At 28.3% G+C, this 18,235-nt stretch overlaps 1 protein-coding gene across 1 annotated transcript in view; it reads right to left on the bottom strand.

Moving 5' to 3' along the window:
- Nucleotides 1-1,598: 1,598 nt before the first annotated feature.
- LOC107456893 (transcriptional repressor scratch 2) overlaps nt 1,599-18,235 on the bottom strand; it is a 98,753-nt gene continuing 82,116 nt past the window's right edge. The window contains exon 2 of the mRNA XM_016074868.3: nt 1,599-3,769. Within this exon, the coding sequence (XP_015930354.1) occupies nt 2,877-3,769 (893 nt within the window). The 3' untranslated portion in view covers nt 1,599-2,876. The remainder of the gene's footprint in view (nt 3,770-18,235) is intronic.

Genomic DNA, 18,235 nt, shown 5'->3' on the forward strand with positions numbered 1-18,235 from the left:
TTATTTGCAGGAAACACTTATTTTTTCCCCAATTGATTTAATTTAAATTATATATGAATATATCTAATCAGATGTATCTAAAACAGATACAGTAAATTAGGAATTTTTATTAATAATATATTTTAATGATCAATTTTATCTTTCGAGTCCTCATTTAAGCTAAAATCTAAATGCACAAGGATTTGTTTTAATTTTTAAAAACGAATATTTAATTCATACTTCATGTTGCTGGTTTTTAAAATTGCTATTACGCTTACCGTGCAATAAATGAATAAACATAAAAAACCGGGTTTTTTTTTACGTAAAACTATGTAAATAATTTAAAAAAATAATGCATTGTGTTTTTATTTAGAAAAAACACAATGTATTATTTTACCCATTTTCCATAACATATATTCAAAACCACATAGCATATTTTTATAACAATATTTATTAGCTAATAAATGCGAATATGAAGAAATAAAAATAAGAAATATAGTTATAAAAATCTAGAAAATTTAAAGGAGAAAATAATTGTGGCTTAATTTTTCACAACAGAAACTATGCATATAATTTAATTTTTATTTTTCTAAAATGTATTTTCCCCCCAATTTTCCATGTCGATTTTAATTAAATCATATCTAATATTCATATTCAAAGTCATATAATATATTTAAAAAAAAAACTCATTTATTAACTACGCAACATGAATATGAAAAAAAAAATCAATTCGCTTTTTTATTTGCTTCATACATTAATCATTATTTTTACAAAAATAATAAAAACTAGTTTAATTTTACGCTTAATTTTCACAACGCAATTAAAATATTGAAAAAAAAATAGATGCTAAGAGCTATTGTTATTTTTTTTAAAATTTAATAGCAATATGATTCATATCTTATGCATTAATCTGTTAAATCATAAAGTATATTTTTAGAACCTCATTTATTAGCTAATCGATGTGAAAATGAAAGGAAAAAAAACATATTTTAATGCTTGTAATTTTTCAAAAATATTAATCATACTTTGAAAAATTTAATAAATATAAGATTATAATTAATAAATATTTTTATATAAAACTATGTAACACACAAAATAAATGCTTGGAATGTACTAAGAAACACAAGCAATTATAGTAATAATTACATTAAAATACGATCACACGCATGACTCTTAATATAATCTAATGGACAATCACTTGCTATTTGACTTTCATTAACTGCGTTAAAATATTGTTAAATCCAATTAATATGTGAAAGAGGTATCCCGTTAGTTATTTATTCGCCAAACCAATTTTTAATGGAAAGTGTAATAAATTAAGTGCCAAACTGTGTCAAAGCCTTTTGTGTTTACGGCAACAGAGAAAACAAAAACAAAAAGAGAGACTAAAGCATGCCATATCGATTGGCGCATTGTCTTTGATATGATGGATCGGTTTTATGTTTATAAATCAACCACGGCGATCACGATGCGCATTTGTCATAGTTTGTCAAAAGCTTCCGATGTTTACCGGATTGTCAAAAGCTGATAATGCGCACGCAATAGCGAAAATTCTTTAACTTTGATACATTTTATGTATTAGTGTTTTATGGTTATCATAGATTTTAAAACAAAATATCGGGCAGTATAAAACAATAAGTCGCAGGTTTCTCTTAAATATAAATACTCTTCTGTAAAATTGGAAAAATGTCTTCATGACAAACAAGATTTTTTTTGAAGTAAATGAGTAATTTGTATAAATTATTCAAATTAATATGTTTTTATAATTATAAAGTGATCAGAAAAATAATACCATAATTATCAAAAATAAATTTTAAAATAATTTGAGAGAGACTGAAAATTTGCGTGTTTGGAACAGAAATATACAAGCAACAAAAACTTTTTAAGGCAAAATATATCACGCATTTAACTTACTGCACAAACTTAACAAAGGTATACTTTTCTTAAATTATAGTAATAATTTTGAGGTATAAATGATAAACATTGAATATGACTAGATATTTTAAACGCATTTAGCCGAAAGCGTTAAACGTGTATGTAAATAAATAAAACTACATGCTATAAAGTAAATAATAAAATCAATGAAAAAAATCTAAACATATCTTTGAGATATACATAAAACTCATATTCTTAACATTTAAGTCATATATGCTATAACAAATCAATGTAAACAAACATAAATTAGGTTCATAAAATACTCGTTTGTCTTGCAATATTAATTAGTTAATTCAATTTTTAAAATAAAGGCCAAAAATATATGAAGGTAATTAAACTTATGAAAATATAAGTAAAAGTCTATAAACTTTATTACTTTCAAGAAATAGTTTTAATAAATTATTTTAATCATGGACACAAATTTCCTTAAATTTGTTTAAATAAACATTCTATTCATATATATTTTTTATTTTATTGAATGTTACTATAATCAAACTATTCGCATGAAATTAGTTATTGCTGATTAACGTTTTGCAATCGGTCTTTAACTTACCGGTTTAAATTTCTCAAGAGTTTCTGTTTATAGAGAGAGTAGTTATAAACAATAAAAAATAAAATTATCCTCATTATGGCTGTTGCACTATAGATAAATGATTGATTTTATACTTTCATTAACATGTGATAGACTAATTAAGTACTAAGGAATATATCTGTACACCATACCATTCATCGGCAATCGACGATTCATTTTGTTACAAAACATAGAAAGAAGTCTGTATCTGAAAGCACAACTACATTCTATTCGTTACTCGAATTTGTGGGAAGGTCAAAAAAGAAAAAGAATATAGATACGCAACGCTAATGGAACTTTATCACTTGCACTGCAGCTACTGATACTTGAAGTATGTATCTTATGCGGGACTACCTTCAAGTGCACCGGTATCAAGCCTTGATATCATGGACTACAGCGTCTCCGTGGGCGTATCTGGAACTTCAGATTCATCATCTCCTTCAACATCGTCATCCGCCACTTCAACCAAACCCTCCATACGATAACAGGAGGATTCGAAATGTTTATTGAGGTAAGATTTGAGAGCAAACGACTTGTTGCACTTGTGGCACCGATAGTGCTTGAAAGAAGAGTGCGTCTGCATGTGCGCACGCAAGTTAGATCTGTCCGCGAAGGCCTTACCACAGTGGGCACATCCAAAAGGTTTTTCACCAGTATGTGACCGCATATGCCCCTGTAATAGCCAAGGCCTAGAGAATGCTTTCCCACATACGTTGCACTTATGGCTCAGCGAGTGAGTGAGCACATGCATGGATAATGCAGGCATGCTGACGTACACTTTGCCGCAAGTTGGGCACTTCTTGGCTAATTGCGAGTCCGGGCTTCTGTGCGTCTGCTTATGTCTAGAAAGATTGGAAGATGTAGCGTACTGCTTGCCACATTCGGAGCACGTATAGCGAGATCTGTCTCTTCTGGGAGCAGCAGGGTCTTTTCTCCTGCGTGCCCTCCCGTCACCTATAACTAGGAAGGAAGTAGCTTCACCTCTACCTCCGGAACAGGAAGAATTGGAAACATGGGAGCCACAGCCTGTACTGTTGTTGGACTCGTCGGAAGAACTCGTGGAAGATTCGCCACCAGAAGCATTGCTCTGTTTTTTGAAGGAATCCGAAGAGCAGCTACCTTCTTGATCTTCTTCGTCATCTTCGTCGAAGGCGATCCATGGTGTGTCAGTCTTCGGGTGATGATGATGAAAGTGATGATGGTTACAGGTATCGACAACTGCTGTTGTATCTGGAGCTGGGTCTGTTATGTAACCATCTGTTGTGTGTACGTCGTAAATGTATCCTGTAAAGTAAAAAGTATATATTTTATCATCGTTTCGAAAAAAAATTGTAGAAAGTAAAACGATAATCACTATTATTGAGATATCATATTACAGAAAGCCAAAATAATAATTAAAAAATACATAACACTGAGATAATTGAATGTAAAATAAGAGTCAAAACCGTCTAATCCACTGATAATAGAGCAACCAACAATAACTTTAAAAAATAGAATAAACACAAGATTAGATGTATTTTTTTCTTTCCGTACTTTCTATTCATTTTGAGTAAAATAAAGTTTTCTTAAATTTTCGGAAATTCTTTAATGCGACACTATAGGTTTTTGCAAATATATATCACCTTAAATCACCAGCTTTTCAAAAACATAGGAAATATTCTTTTATATATGTCTAAGACTTTTGCACAATTATTTCAAAACTGGGTTATAATCTTTTGCTAAAATATTTTATACTTTGGTGTTAATAAAATAGCGTCATTATCAATATTTGGAGTAAAATGCTTTGCTTAGATAAAATATGGAATTATTCTTATTTATCTGTTTAATTTTTGAGTCTCGGTAATTTTTAAAACATAATTATAAGCATAATTATTTGTCCCAGTCTTAAACTATTAAAATTTAAATACTGCTTGTTATGTATTTTAAAATTTATTTTTTAGAATTACAAACATTACAATACAACAAAAGGAACTGCTAGATAATTTTTTTGCTTTATTAAAACTTATTTCCAGTTAAAAAATACAAAACTATACATATTTTTTACTGCATTTTTTATATTATTAATTACTTTATTCTGTTTCTAAAGAAATTTCTCAAAGTAAAGCGAAACATTTATACTATCCGAAATGAAAGAAATTAAATATTAATATGCAAAAGGTTGAACAAAAAAATTGATTAATGTATCATCTTCGAGAAAAAGTGTGCGACTTATTGGGTATTGCTGTTCGAATAGAGTGGGGGGAAAAAGAATAGCATGTATTCTTGGAAAAAATCATTAACTTTTCTACCCGAAGAATCGATTTCCTCCAATCTTTCCACTTCTATTTTTTTTCTACAATCAGATTAATTTCTTTATTTCGATTTCACTTCGTTGGTGGGGCAAGGTAAAGGAAAGAGAAACTAAGCAAAAATTAAGCAGAGCCAGCTCGTTTACTCATCGGCACCGTTTCCTCCGTCATCATTTTCTTTTTTCGCCAAGTAAACCCGCCAATACTTTTTTTTTTTTTTTTTTGCAAACGATTTTCCGTTCTTCATTTTTCTCAAAAACGAAGAAGTAAGAAGTGTTATCATTTTAAAAAATCTCCGTTTATTAGATTGCAAGGAGTCTTCAATTGAAAATCGTTATGAATGTCATTAGTGGAGAGAAAAATTGGATTTTTTTTTCTACTCCACCCAACTTCTAAGCCTGTTGATGCAGAATCTAGAAACTGTTGCCATTTCCAGAAGTTGATATTTCATTTTTTTTTTATCGTCTGCACCATTCTTGTGAGAATGATTCGCCTTATTGCATTCTATTCTTAAAATATTCTGTATAATTTTTTCCCTCTAAATTTCTAAGTATTCTTTTTTTTTTTTTTTTTTNTTTTTTTTTTTGATCGTTTGTCTTTTATCTTTCATTTTTCATGAACATTCCTTTCTCGAACAATTTTTTTTCCCTAGCTCTACTTAATCACATCTGCTGACGATTTTCATTTGCGACGCTAGCAGTTTAACGAGCATCAGGAAGAGAAGAAAAAGATTTTTAAAAAAAATTGCAAAAAAGTATATTCTTTTCTTTTTTGAATACAAATAGAAAACAATACAATCTCTCGCGTTCTCTCTCTCTTATTTCTGTCGCACATGTTCAAAAAGAATATAAAAAAAGGGGTAAAAAAATATTGACAGAATGGATGCAAAACCCAGTTAAAGTCGAATGTTTTCATTGGGCTCGTGCAAATATTTGGAAAGTGGTTGGCTGTCTTTTATATGAGAAGAGGTGTAAAAACAGAAGGAAATGAATGGATGAAATGGCATTCCAAATTTACGAGCGCCGAATAAATAAAGAAAAAAAATAATTTTCAAGTGGAAATAAAGCCAATTTTTATAAGAAGACGTCGTGTTTTCCCATCTTACGCTTTTATTATTTTTATTTTTTTAATACTGGGCTCCAAGCTCTCCATTTATTAAAATAGAACACTATTTTCCAAGAGATTGCAAAAACTTAAAAAAAAAAGAAGAAAGAAAGATTTTTGCCGGAAACATTTAAAAAAAAAAGACTTAAAAAAATTAAATAGTTGTTTTAGAATAAATGAAAATAGTAAATTGTATCAAAATAATTGAAAGACGGAAATTTTAAACATATTTTTCATTTATATTTGATGCAGTTATCAGCAAGTAGAAAATTTGCTAACATTAAAAACAAATTGATTTTTTAAGCATTGATCGTTAAATAAAACAAAATAATTATCATTATGCTGGGAAACTGGAGCAATTTGCTGTTTGTCAAGATTGTTGGAATATACATTTTGGCTCAATGAAAATTCTCCAACTCCAACTAAGCTCCAAGATTCAAATTTCTAGCTAAACCAACGGTTCTCTGTGGTTTAATTATTTCTCTATAATTTAGATAAGATAAGTATCTGATCTTAAAGGTTTGCAAAACCCGGGTGTTCGGGACTCTGCATAAACTTAGTTACCTGACCGGTTCCTGGTTCAAAGTCATATTTTGATTTATTTACAGGTCATATATAATAACATTTATGCAATTCAATGTGGAAAATGTATAATTTTCTATTTAAGAAAACCATTTTACAAAATGAGGCTTCAAGAAAATCTTTATTGCACTCCTATATAAATAAAAAACTGCTTTATTTTTAGATTTTTTAAAACTTAATTATAAAAAGCATCCAAATTAAATATTTTGCAATTTTAAATTTTATAACTATCGTTGAACAGTCGACCCAATTTCGGGTTTACAACTACTAACATTCAACTCCATAGCCTTGTAATTTTGAACCCAATCCAGAAGATAAGGGAACTTCTGCATCAAGTATTGGGAGAATTTTGACTTCATGGAGGAGAGAAAAACTACAAAACCACATACTGTTTGCCTGACGGAAAGAGGACTTTAACTCAGGGTCCATTCACCCTTGACGATAGTTTAAGTCAGTACTGAGGCCGGTGCGAGCTGGGTGCGGAATTCGTACCGACAAGCCATCAGTGGATTTTGAATCCGGTTCATCTCATTGGAAGGCGTAAGCTCTATCACATGATATCCAGTACCAGATAGAATTTTAACTGGCACTGGATATCTGGTTAAATTACCCGGGTTAGGGTTCCTAGTACAGATTCTTGATACTGAGAACCGCGGTATCAGGTAGGAAAATTATTTATCGGTCCGGGTAAGGTATGACCGAGTGCGCTGAGAACTGGATAATTGCCGCTTACCTGATACATCCCTAGTTTAGATGTCGATTTTTTCGCGTTTTAAGAAAACAGGATAATACTGCCCCAAATGGATTTAAAGTATATTATATTCAGGTGGCTTTGAAACGTAAAAATATTAAAACGGATTCATAAATTTTCAGATATTTTATTTATTTTTCGTTAATATTAAAACTAGTTTCATTTTAATTTACTTTAAAGAAAAAACACGTGTACAAACATATTGGATTCCAAGCACATTAACGACTTCAACTCTCCAGAATTGAAAGGGTTGAGGTAATATAAAGATAAGCCACATTTTATTCAGAGTCGATGGTTTTAATTCTAACTGCTTATTAGCATTGTTTCTAGATAAGTACTTTACATATTTCATGCGTATCCTATTAACAAAGCAAGATAAACATTTAAAACATCGCATTGTGGCTTATCGTTTTATTGTCACAAGTTTTTGAGATTAAAATTTTAAATGATTTTAAATTGCTTCGATTGAGTTGGATATAATTTAAATAATGAAAATAAATTATAATATTTAACTAGCGAGGATTTAAGTATGTAGTATATAGAGTTAATATCACTATTATATTTGTATTTTTGTGTATATCTTACTCAGTGAATAGTTACTAGATATTTTATCCACAAAGTTTAATAAAGTTTAAAAAAAATAATCACCATATAACACTGAAATTTTTTTTATTGCTTTACTTGGTTAGCAAACCAATACCTGGTCACAATACTATAATTTAGAAAGAAAAATTCTATCGAGGTTCAGGTAGTTTTAGGTAGTCAATATTCAATAAATAGGTTCTTTTACTTATTTTCTTTAACTCTAAGTAAAGGGAGAAATAATTATGAAAAAATAACAAGTCTCATATTTCCTATTCAATTTAAGAATGTGTTTTTATGTGCTTTTGTTTTTTCAAAATGAAAAAGAAAAGTGAAATCTTTTTTAAATTTTAAAGTACGGATTTAGAATTTTTAAACATTTCTGATATCATATCTATATGTTAGAGTTTTTATTTTTATTTCTAATGTCTACATTTTCGTAATATCAGAAAAAATACTATCTCCTCCTGTATTGCTGGAGCATTATTTACGTCTATGTTTTTAATTTAGTTCACAAATATTGCATACAACACTAAGATTTTCATACTGTAAGATTTTTTTAAAAATTTTTAAACTTAATTTTTTCTTAATTTTACACATGGCTTATCATACTTTCATAGTAGTTTCTTAATGATATACACATAACAACTTTCCAACCAACTCAATATTTTATAACTAGGGCTGAAAATCCCCCTCATCTTTATTGTAGTTTACGACCTTCAATGTCTAACTCCGTATTCTTGTAATTTTGCGCCTAATCGAGAAAACTGTGGAACTCCTGGTTCAAGCATTAGGACAAACTTACTTTGGAGGATTTTTTAATGGGATTAACCAACCTCAACGTTACGTTAAGGAGAAAAGCCCGAAAACCAACGAGGCTTAATCCGATGGCGGAAAATTCTTACCCTTGGTTCGTCGACTACTGAGGATAGTTAACACTAGCATTGTGGTTGAGACAAACCGGGAGAAGAATTCGCATATCGGCCAACCATTCCTGAGATTTGAACCTGTGATGGGCTGATGCTCTTATTTCTGCATCATTTTCTCTACTAGTGCGCGAATAAGTACTGTTGAATTTGTGCTACTTACGGCATTGCATAAGTTGTCTTAATATGCTATTCTTGAAATAATGATGAAAAAGAAAGAAAAATTTAAAATAAATCACTAAGTCTTAAAGCTTTTAAAAATATAACGAGCATTTAGCCATTAGAAACTGGTAAATAGATAAGTCCATCGCCATAAGAAGTAAATAATGGCTTTTAACGAACGAAAAGAACAATTTTAATGGATTAAAATAATGCATTCATGTTTCCAAAGCAGCCAATTGCATTTTATTTCCACCTTGTACATTAATAACAAAGAAATAAATGGAAGATATTTCGAACAGCAAAGCTTCCACAAGCACTACTTGTACTACTTGTTCGAAAATCTAGGTACTCCACTTCATTAGAACTCTTTCTAGATACGCAGACGATACTCAGGATTCGTTAGGCGAAACTTTAAAAGGGAGTCCTTAATCAAAACGAGCGACTGCCTTTTCCAGACCTTCGAACTAATCCGAAACGTACAGTCCGATGAGCGAACCAATCAGAATCGGGAGTCCATGAAGAATCGTCCTTCACTTAAAGGAATGAATTAATCCGAGTCAGCATGGTTGTGTGTGAGAGTGAGTGTATAGAAATGAATAAATTCTGGAATTGATTTCCACTTCCGACACATGTTTGGTGCCTGCAACCAGCGAGATAACGGAATTTCTTAAACCACTCGCTTTAGAAATCGATTTCTCTTACCAAAGGGAAAGCACTTTCAAGTCAAGGAATTACTTTTCAATATTTCTCAAACACTGAAATTCGGAACAAGAATGTTGTTTTTTTCAATAAGACTTTGTTGTTCTTACCATTCGAAATTCGTTTCAATAAGAAGAAGAAAAAAAATCATTCATATAAAAAAAAAATTTTGCTTTTAAAAAAAATACTTTACTTGATAGCTTTCTAAATATTTGTTTTTTTCTTCTTTCTAGCGTTTCTTTTAATTCATTTTTTTAGTTATTTTAATTGAATCCGGAGACAATGTATACACAAGGATCATAAAATTCCGCCTTAACCGACTGTAATTCAAAATTATGGTAAAAACCAGTTAGAATACAGCTTCATATCATTTTTACGAAGGCAGAATTTTAATTTCGTGCAGTTTCACGTTTTACGAGATAATTTTATAATGAAAAAAATATCTAATTAACGAAATCCCTGTTTAAGCAAAATCTGTTTAAGTGGAATATTGGAGGGGGTCGATTTAGATAGTTGATAGATTTTGATAGGTAGTCACCTAATAGGAGGGATGAGTCATTGTTTTTCCTTTGTATCATTTCTTAGATCATGTTATTCTTAAGTATGTCATGTTTTTCATGTATTTATTATTTGTTTTGTTACCAGTTAAAATGGAGATGAATGTGTTAAAAAATTCTAACTTGACATTAAAGTTTTATTTCCTTTACTATATTAAGAAATCCTCTTCTACATTACGTTAATTGCCTGAATGAATTAAAATTTGTAATACAAAGTTAAATTTCAATTGAATTGTTTATTGGATTGCTATTACTAACTGTTGTTAAAACTAAAGTTAATTGCCTGAATGAATAAAAAATTGTAATACAAAATTAATTTTCAATTGCATTGTTTATTGGATTGTTATTACTAATTGTTGTTAAACCTAACGTTAATTGCCTGAATGAATGAAAAATTGCAATACAAAATTAATTGTCAGTTGAATTGTTTATTTCATTGTTATTACTAATTGTTGTTAAACCAAATGTCACTTAGAATATACGGTTAATATCATGTTAGCGATGTAGTCCAATCATTTATGGTAAATAATTTCTTAAAACATCAACACGCAAGAGCATGTTTGTTATTAGAAACCTTAGCATCGTAATAATATAATTATTTTAAAATATAAATTGTCATCTATGTTGCTGCAAACATATTTGTTGCAAAAGCCCTTTATATTTTCCCGTATGGTTTAATAACAAAGGCGTTTATGTTAGGTTTGAATACCATTTAACCGATTCAGTAAAATTCTAATCGATATTATATTATGAAAAATTTTATATTTTTCATCAATCTATGAAGGGTTCGAAATAGCATTCAATAACTTTTCGAATTTGACTTATTTCAAGGTTTAGAGATAGAAGGATGGTCAAGATAGAAGGATGGTCAGGTTACAAAACTTTTGCTCTCTTTAATTATAAAAGATAAATTCGATTCTTGATAATAGGGGCTAACCAACTTACCAGAGTGGTCAACTTGTTTCGTTATCAAATTAAATTTTTCATCAAGTATAAAACTTAAATTTTAAATATTTTATAATTTAATCTAGTTTAAATGATAGAAAAATTGTAAGCAAAGATTAGAAAGCAAAAATTGGAAATAAAAATGAATTTAATGAATTTTTTAAGAAATCTAAACAAGTGTAGTTGTTATCTTGCATAAAGAAGTATTGTCGGAATTAATTTTATAATAATTATTATCACTAATTTATTACCAATTTTACTATTATAAAGTACTTTTAAAATAACATAACCATAATTGTATATCATTGTATTATACTACGGATCAGATATTGTACTAGCTTCACATAGTACTACAATACAAACAGAAAACTAATTTTCCAAAACAAATGCTGTTCAGTATAAATACGAAGACAATTCTTAGAAGGTATTCGAAAGGTTTTTATCAATAAATAATTCTTAATACTAAGGGTATCTTTACATACCTAATCATAATATTCTAAGTTAAATATAATTTGGAAAATTAACTTAAAGGATTTTAAAACGTAACTTTTTTATTTTAAACTACTACATTTTTATTTTTAAATTAATAATTAATTTTATAAAATTTAGAGAAGAATAGATTTTACTAAGTTGATTTTAAAGCTGTTTTAAATAATTGAACTGAAAATTGCGTTCAAACCGACAAGTTTTATTTTAAAAATAAAACATTTTAACTTTGAAATATAAATGTCAAAGCTAAATTTTTTTTACCCCATATTTCGATATATTTAGTGAATTTGCTTAGAATTTACTTATACTCTAAATTTAGGGCGAAAAATTAAATTTAATTTTATTGTTAAAAAATCAAGAAAAAAATTATTTTAGAGAAATGATTTAAAGACAAAATTACTATCTAAAATTATAGAAAACACACTGTCCTTTAAAAAGTTACTATAAAGATTTTAAAATTTGAAAATTTTTAACGATATTAAAACTTTAGAATTAATACATTGATACATAACATTCGCTATTATTTATATAATTCTACCTTTAAACAGAATGTTGCGTAAGCTAAAAACATTGTGAGTATAAATAGTTCATTTAATCATGAATGTATAAATTTATCTACATATAAGGTATACATATTTATTTAGGAAAATCAGGACATCATAAATAAAAACTCAAAACAAATTTTTATAAGTTACATAGATTTTTTTTAAATACAAATAATTAGGCAAATAGTTATTTGCGGAAAAAAAATTAATATGAAAATGTTTTACTTTTTTGCACTATATTAAATTTATTTTCTTAAAATTTGAACTATTATTATAAATCCTCGTTAAAAAAATATAATCGACAATTTTAGTTTCTTCCATTTTGCCCAGTTTTTTCCATTTCTTCTAGCTTTTTCTAGTGCTCTGAAAGAAATAGTTTCTTCCAAACCCTGAAGTGAATATTAAATTTTATATTAAATTATATAAAATTTAATATTAAATTTTATTTTAAAATGTAGATCTAAGTAAGGAGATAAAGATTTTTATTTTATAACCGTCGGTGAACAGCTTACCCAAATTTGAGTTTGCGCCAACCAATTTTCAACTCCGCGGGCCTTGTAATTTTGAACCCAATCCTAAAGCCGGGGAACTCCTGGATCAAGTATTGGGAGATATTAGCCATCGTGGAGGACTTTTTAAATGGAACTAACACGCATTTGAGTTACACGGAGAGAAAAAGTAGTAGATTTAACAACTACAAAAAAAGTTAGAAAAAGACTTTAAAAATTATAAACATCATACTTGTTACTTTAAACATTAGAAAAAGAATAAATACTGAAAAATTATTTTAAGTACCAACTTTAAACCTAGTAAACTAGTAAAATTACACAATACTAGGAAATATTTATTTTGAGTCTAACATATTTTCATTTAATTTATATATATGACATTTGCAAAATTGCTAGTAGAGAACCATAGGATATGTTTTTTCAACACAAGAAATTGCTAATAATAACATACAATACATTAGAAATTAAATCTTTATAGTTGTAAATGTATTGTTTAAGTATACAATAAGTGTACTTAAAGTATGTAAGCAGAAAAAACATTGAAAAGTATTTTCTTCTATATTCTCTATTCACATTTATGAAACTATGAAGGTTTAAAACAAATAAAAATTTTATTGAGTTAAAATTATAACGTTTAATTACAACGTTTTCTTATTAAAATTATTTCTGATTGAATTTTTAATTTTTTCATTTTTAAAAGGATATGTTAAATATAAACCTTTATATAAAAACTTTTATATAAAGCTTTATACTACAAACAGTTTTATATTTTATACAAACCTTGATATTTCATTTTATTCTTTTTAAATTTCAAAATAATCTATCTACATGTATGCATAATAGTCTGCTTTTAATCTTTTGAAACTTAATATTTAAAAAGATTAAATTTTATTTCAAATTTTAATGAAACTTATCCTTCTCAATTGTAAATAACAGAAATATAACAAATAACTATATTAATCCCATTTATGTCGAGAATTATAAAAAAAAAAATTATTATTTTAAATTCTGTTTAAATCCTTACATTTTACTATAATTAGTATGATTTATTTCAGAAGTTAATTAGGTTTGAAGGCACATCATAAAATCGAGTATACTTCTACAATAAAATATTTTCATCCGAAAATTATGACAAAAAGTCTGTACTCAAAACTGTATAAAACTTCTAAGAATTCATTCGTTTCTTATTCATTTCTTAACCAATTTCATCTTTTAGATCTCCAAATCCCACGAAATCCTTTTGAAGAGAAGAAGAAAGAAAAAAACACCGTAAAAAAGAGAAGAAAAAGAATTCTACATAAGTTATTTAATATTTTTCATTCCACCGCTTTGTCAAAAGAAACAGGAACACTAATAATACTAACTGTAACTCTTACCGTGCTTTTTCAGTTTCCGTTCTAATTGGTCCCTTTGAGCAGAAGGATTTGGCATTCTCACGTGCAATTTATGCAAATGGCGGAGATTTTACGACGAATTGGACATGAAGTAAGAAACTGCGGTGTAGCTTAAGCTTTTTTTCTCCCTTAAAATCAGTTGTACTTTATTTATTGAATTTTTAATTAGTTTTAGGTTGTTGCAGAAAGAAAATATTTGTTCGAATTAATCTGCAACGAGTAGAAAAATGTCATGTAGGATGCTATTATTTCATTTTATTCAAGTTATAATCGGTCAAAAAATATTTTATTTTATTAGCAATATTAAATTATTTTTCATCGAGTAGAAAAATGTCATAAATGATGTTATTACTTTATTTTATTCAAGCTATAAAAATCTGTCAAAAATATTTAAGTTAGTTAGCAAAATTAATTTAGCTTTTATTATTTATTTGCACAGTATTATTGTTTCGTTTTATGTATACAGTATTGCTTAATTTTATGTATACAGTATTTTTTGTTTGATTATATGTATACAGTATTACTGTTATTACAGGTTCACTGTTAAGCTACTTGCATAATATCTACTGGGTTTGAACACATCTGGAAAAAGTAAAACTAGTACATTTTTGTTGCAAGAAAGTTGAACATTGCTTACATGTAGCATTCCTTTCAGAACTAAAATTTTAAATTAGCAGTATTCGGAACAAAATTTATTTACTTAGAGTTAATCTTATATCCTGGTAGTTGCTATACTAATAAGAAAACGTTTTTTACATCAATATTACGACACCTTTCAAAATTTTTAAAAGTGATTGTGAACATTAATTTAATTTTCTAAGGTTCGAGTTAAATCATCTCCCCGTGAGTGCTGGGCTTTACACTGTAAGAAATTCCAGATCAAATTACGGATAAAGTAATTACGGTACCCCAAGTACCGGTACTTTTCACCATAATTTAATAATGAATTTTTTATAGTGTAACTTTAACTTTCTGAAAATTTGAAAAAGAATCTGAAAGACGCACGCTTTTAAGTGGGTTACTTTCGTGCGAAACAAATAGATTTCATTATACCTTCTTACGATGTTATTTAAAGGTGAAACGATGCCTCGTGTAAAAAATATCGTATAAAATTGCCATTGTGATATGCTTAACATATTACTACCGAATAACACTGCACCAAACATAAACGATATTACCTGCCTGCTCGAAGTAAAAAAAATAATACACTGGTAAGAGATATAAGTTTAGAACAACATTAACTTCTACCTTCTACTTGTAAGAGGAATCTCTCTCTCTCTCTCTCTCTCTCTCTCTTTTTTTTTTNAACGAGAATGAAACATAAGTTTAAATTATTATTTAGATCTCTTTTATCCCTATTTATTATCTTTTATTTCCCAGATTATCTTTTTTATTTAGATGATTTATGATATTGATTAAGATTATTGAATTATTTAGAAAAAAAAATAATGTTTAAGAACTTTCCTGTTTTGTAAAAATACACATTTGGATGAAATTTTTAGATTGAGTAAATAAAAAAAAACCCGCTAATGTGTGAATACGTTATTAAGAAGTATATATAAAATAATTTTAGCACATGTATAGTAATTTGATTTCGTCTAAATTTTTTGAAACTTCTTATTAAAATCGGCATTTTAGATAAACAACCAGTATATTTTTTCAATTGATGATAAAAACTACTATCATTGTCACACATTATCGTTTTGTTTAATCTGGGTAAGTAATGCACCCAATATAGAATTCGAAATGTCCATCAATTTTGTATAACAACACCATTCTTCATTTTTGAAAGAACTTTGCCCATTCCGAATGGTGTTTTTCCATAACCCGATTACCCCTTCTCGATTGGATATGAATTGTAACAGTTTCTGCGAGAAAACCAATCTCTCTAAAACGCGAAAAATCATTCGATGGTTATAAAAAAATCGTTTTATTTGGAATCGAAATCCCCGAAACGCTACTCTAATAAGCTCAACAAGCGATCAGTCAACGCTATTGCTTCGATAAAGCTTCTTTTTTTAGATGATAACAAAGTCAAAATAAAAAATGGCTAACCCCCATGGATATATGCAGGAAAAGGAAATGTATATATAACCTCAAAATATATAAATCTCCAAAGTTGATGTACGGTACTTGTGAGAGAAATGGAACCCTCAATATATATTTATATTTGTTGCCATTTTTGTTGATTCACATTTCTTAGTAGAGAGTTTTCTATTACAGTTCTATATCTTAAATTTATCCGTTTCTTACTATCGTTTGCTTTTTTTTTTGTTCGAAAGTTATCCTTCTTCACTCCCTGCATACTATCTTCTTACACAGTGAAAAAAAAATTCGAATTCTAGCTCCATGAAAAACGTTTTTCTTTGGAAATCTGATCCGGAAAGAATAGAGAAAGAAAAAAAAACTACAGATAAATAAGGAGAAGTAGCAAAGGCTCCTGCAAAAATGTATATACAAAAAAAAAAGTTTACGAATTCAATCCCATTAGTTTGCAGTGGCAACAAGTTGGATTTGTATTCCCGCCTTTTTTGTTTCTCCTTTTTTTTGTTCTTTTTTTTATCCGCTTCTTTGGCGAGCAACACGGAAAGAACTCGCCAATCAATAGGCAAGGAGATACAAGTGGCTTTTTTTGTATTCTGCGCTAAAATATTGAGAAAGAAAAAAACTGACTGAAAAAGAAGAAGAAAAAAATACTTCAATTTCTGGTGACTGGGGATGAAGGGAAAAAATGAATGAAAACCAATTGTTTGTGCTCGCTTCTAGATATTTAGCGAGAGAAATCAGTCAGTGGGAGAAAGAAGGAAAAAAAAAACGACCAAAAGCGAAATTGGAAATCCAATATCAGGCCAAACAGCAAACTAAGTTTTAGGAATAAACAAAGTTAGTCTTCATCAATTGCTGATGGATTCCAGTTTCAAAAATAAGTGGAGTTAGGATACATACGAGTAGGAAGAAGAACCTTCAAGAAATCGATTTGGGGAAATTTGGCAAGGCGCTTTCGCAAATTGCTTGAAACACTTTTTCGAGCATTCCCAATATTCTTTTAACAGAAAACCCCGGCGTATAAGTAGACTCTGTTAACTCTTTCGATTTATGATATTTTTTCAAAGCCATTTTTCAAACTGGCGTGGAACTAATTGAGTAGCTTCCCCTTTTTTTACTTTTGTTTTGTTCCAGCCTTGCAACATATCATTTTACACTCAACAGTAGCAGGTCATTTACGCCCTTTTCCAATTTTTTTTCCAAGCTCCTCCCAAAAAAAAACCTTAAACATATTCTAGTGCCAAAAAGTAATTAAAAAAGAAAAAGCGTAATGCAAAATTTTCAAAACTAAGTTACTTTAATTTGTTAGTCAAAGAAGGTGCTAAATGGCATTTTAAATTTAGAAACATTCGCCTTAGAAATTATAGCTATAGCAGAAATACACTTATAAAAAAATATACATATATATTTTCTCGTTTAAAATTGTCTCATTTAAAGGCTTATAAAAAGTAAAGGGCGATCATGTTTTAAACTTAAAATAACGATTGTGCTTTTAAAAAATCAGTGATTACGAACTCTGGGTGGTATCATAGTTTTGATATCGTAAAAGAACGTGACAAAACTTTGATATTTAATAACAAATCGAAATATTTTGCAATAAATTTTTTTTAATTCTCTCAACGGAAAATGAATTTTCTTTTTAATCTTCTTAAATAAGAAATTGCCTTTGTCATAATTTCGAAAAAGAAACTTAATGAAACTAGCACTCTTACTATAATAACGTATTTCATAATTATCACGATATTATCATTACCAATAATAATAATATTACCATATTCGATATTTATTTTTTCAATAATAATTGAGATATTATCTTGTATTGTATATCGTATAATCTTTCAATTGTTTTTGTTATATCATCCAGTTGTTGTTGTTTGTTTAGGATTAGTATTGATGTGTTTCTTTATTTTGAAGAAACATGAAGAAAAAAATCTTATTATGAAGAAAAATACCATTTCCTTATTTAGCTACATTTAATATTAATAGTTGGTTCAAAAGATCTTTTTTTGAAAAACTGAAAATTCTAAATCTTTAATTAAAACAAATCATCTGATTTGATTTTGTTTTTATTATATATAATTAATTGAGCTATAAAATATGCGTAATAAATTTTAAATTAGTTTCAAGACTTCATTTTTTAATTACATTTTTGCAGATTTTTGAAATGAGAA

This window comes from Parasteatoda tepidariorum, chromosome 8 (genome assembly GCF_043381705.1).
Source record: "Parasteatoda tepidariorum isolate YZ-2023 chromosome 8, CAS_Ptep_4.0, whole genome shotgun sequence".
Taxonomy (NCBI): domain Eukaryota; kingdom Metazoa; phylum Arthropoda; class Arachnida; order Araneae; family Theridiidae; genus Parasteatoda; species Parasteatoda tepidariorum.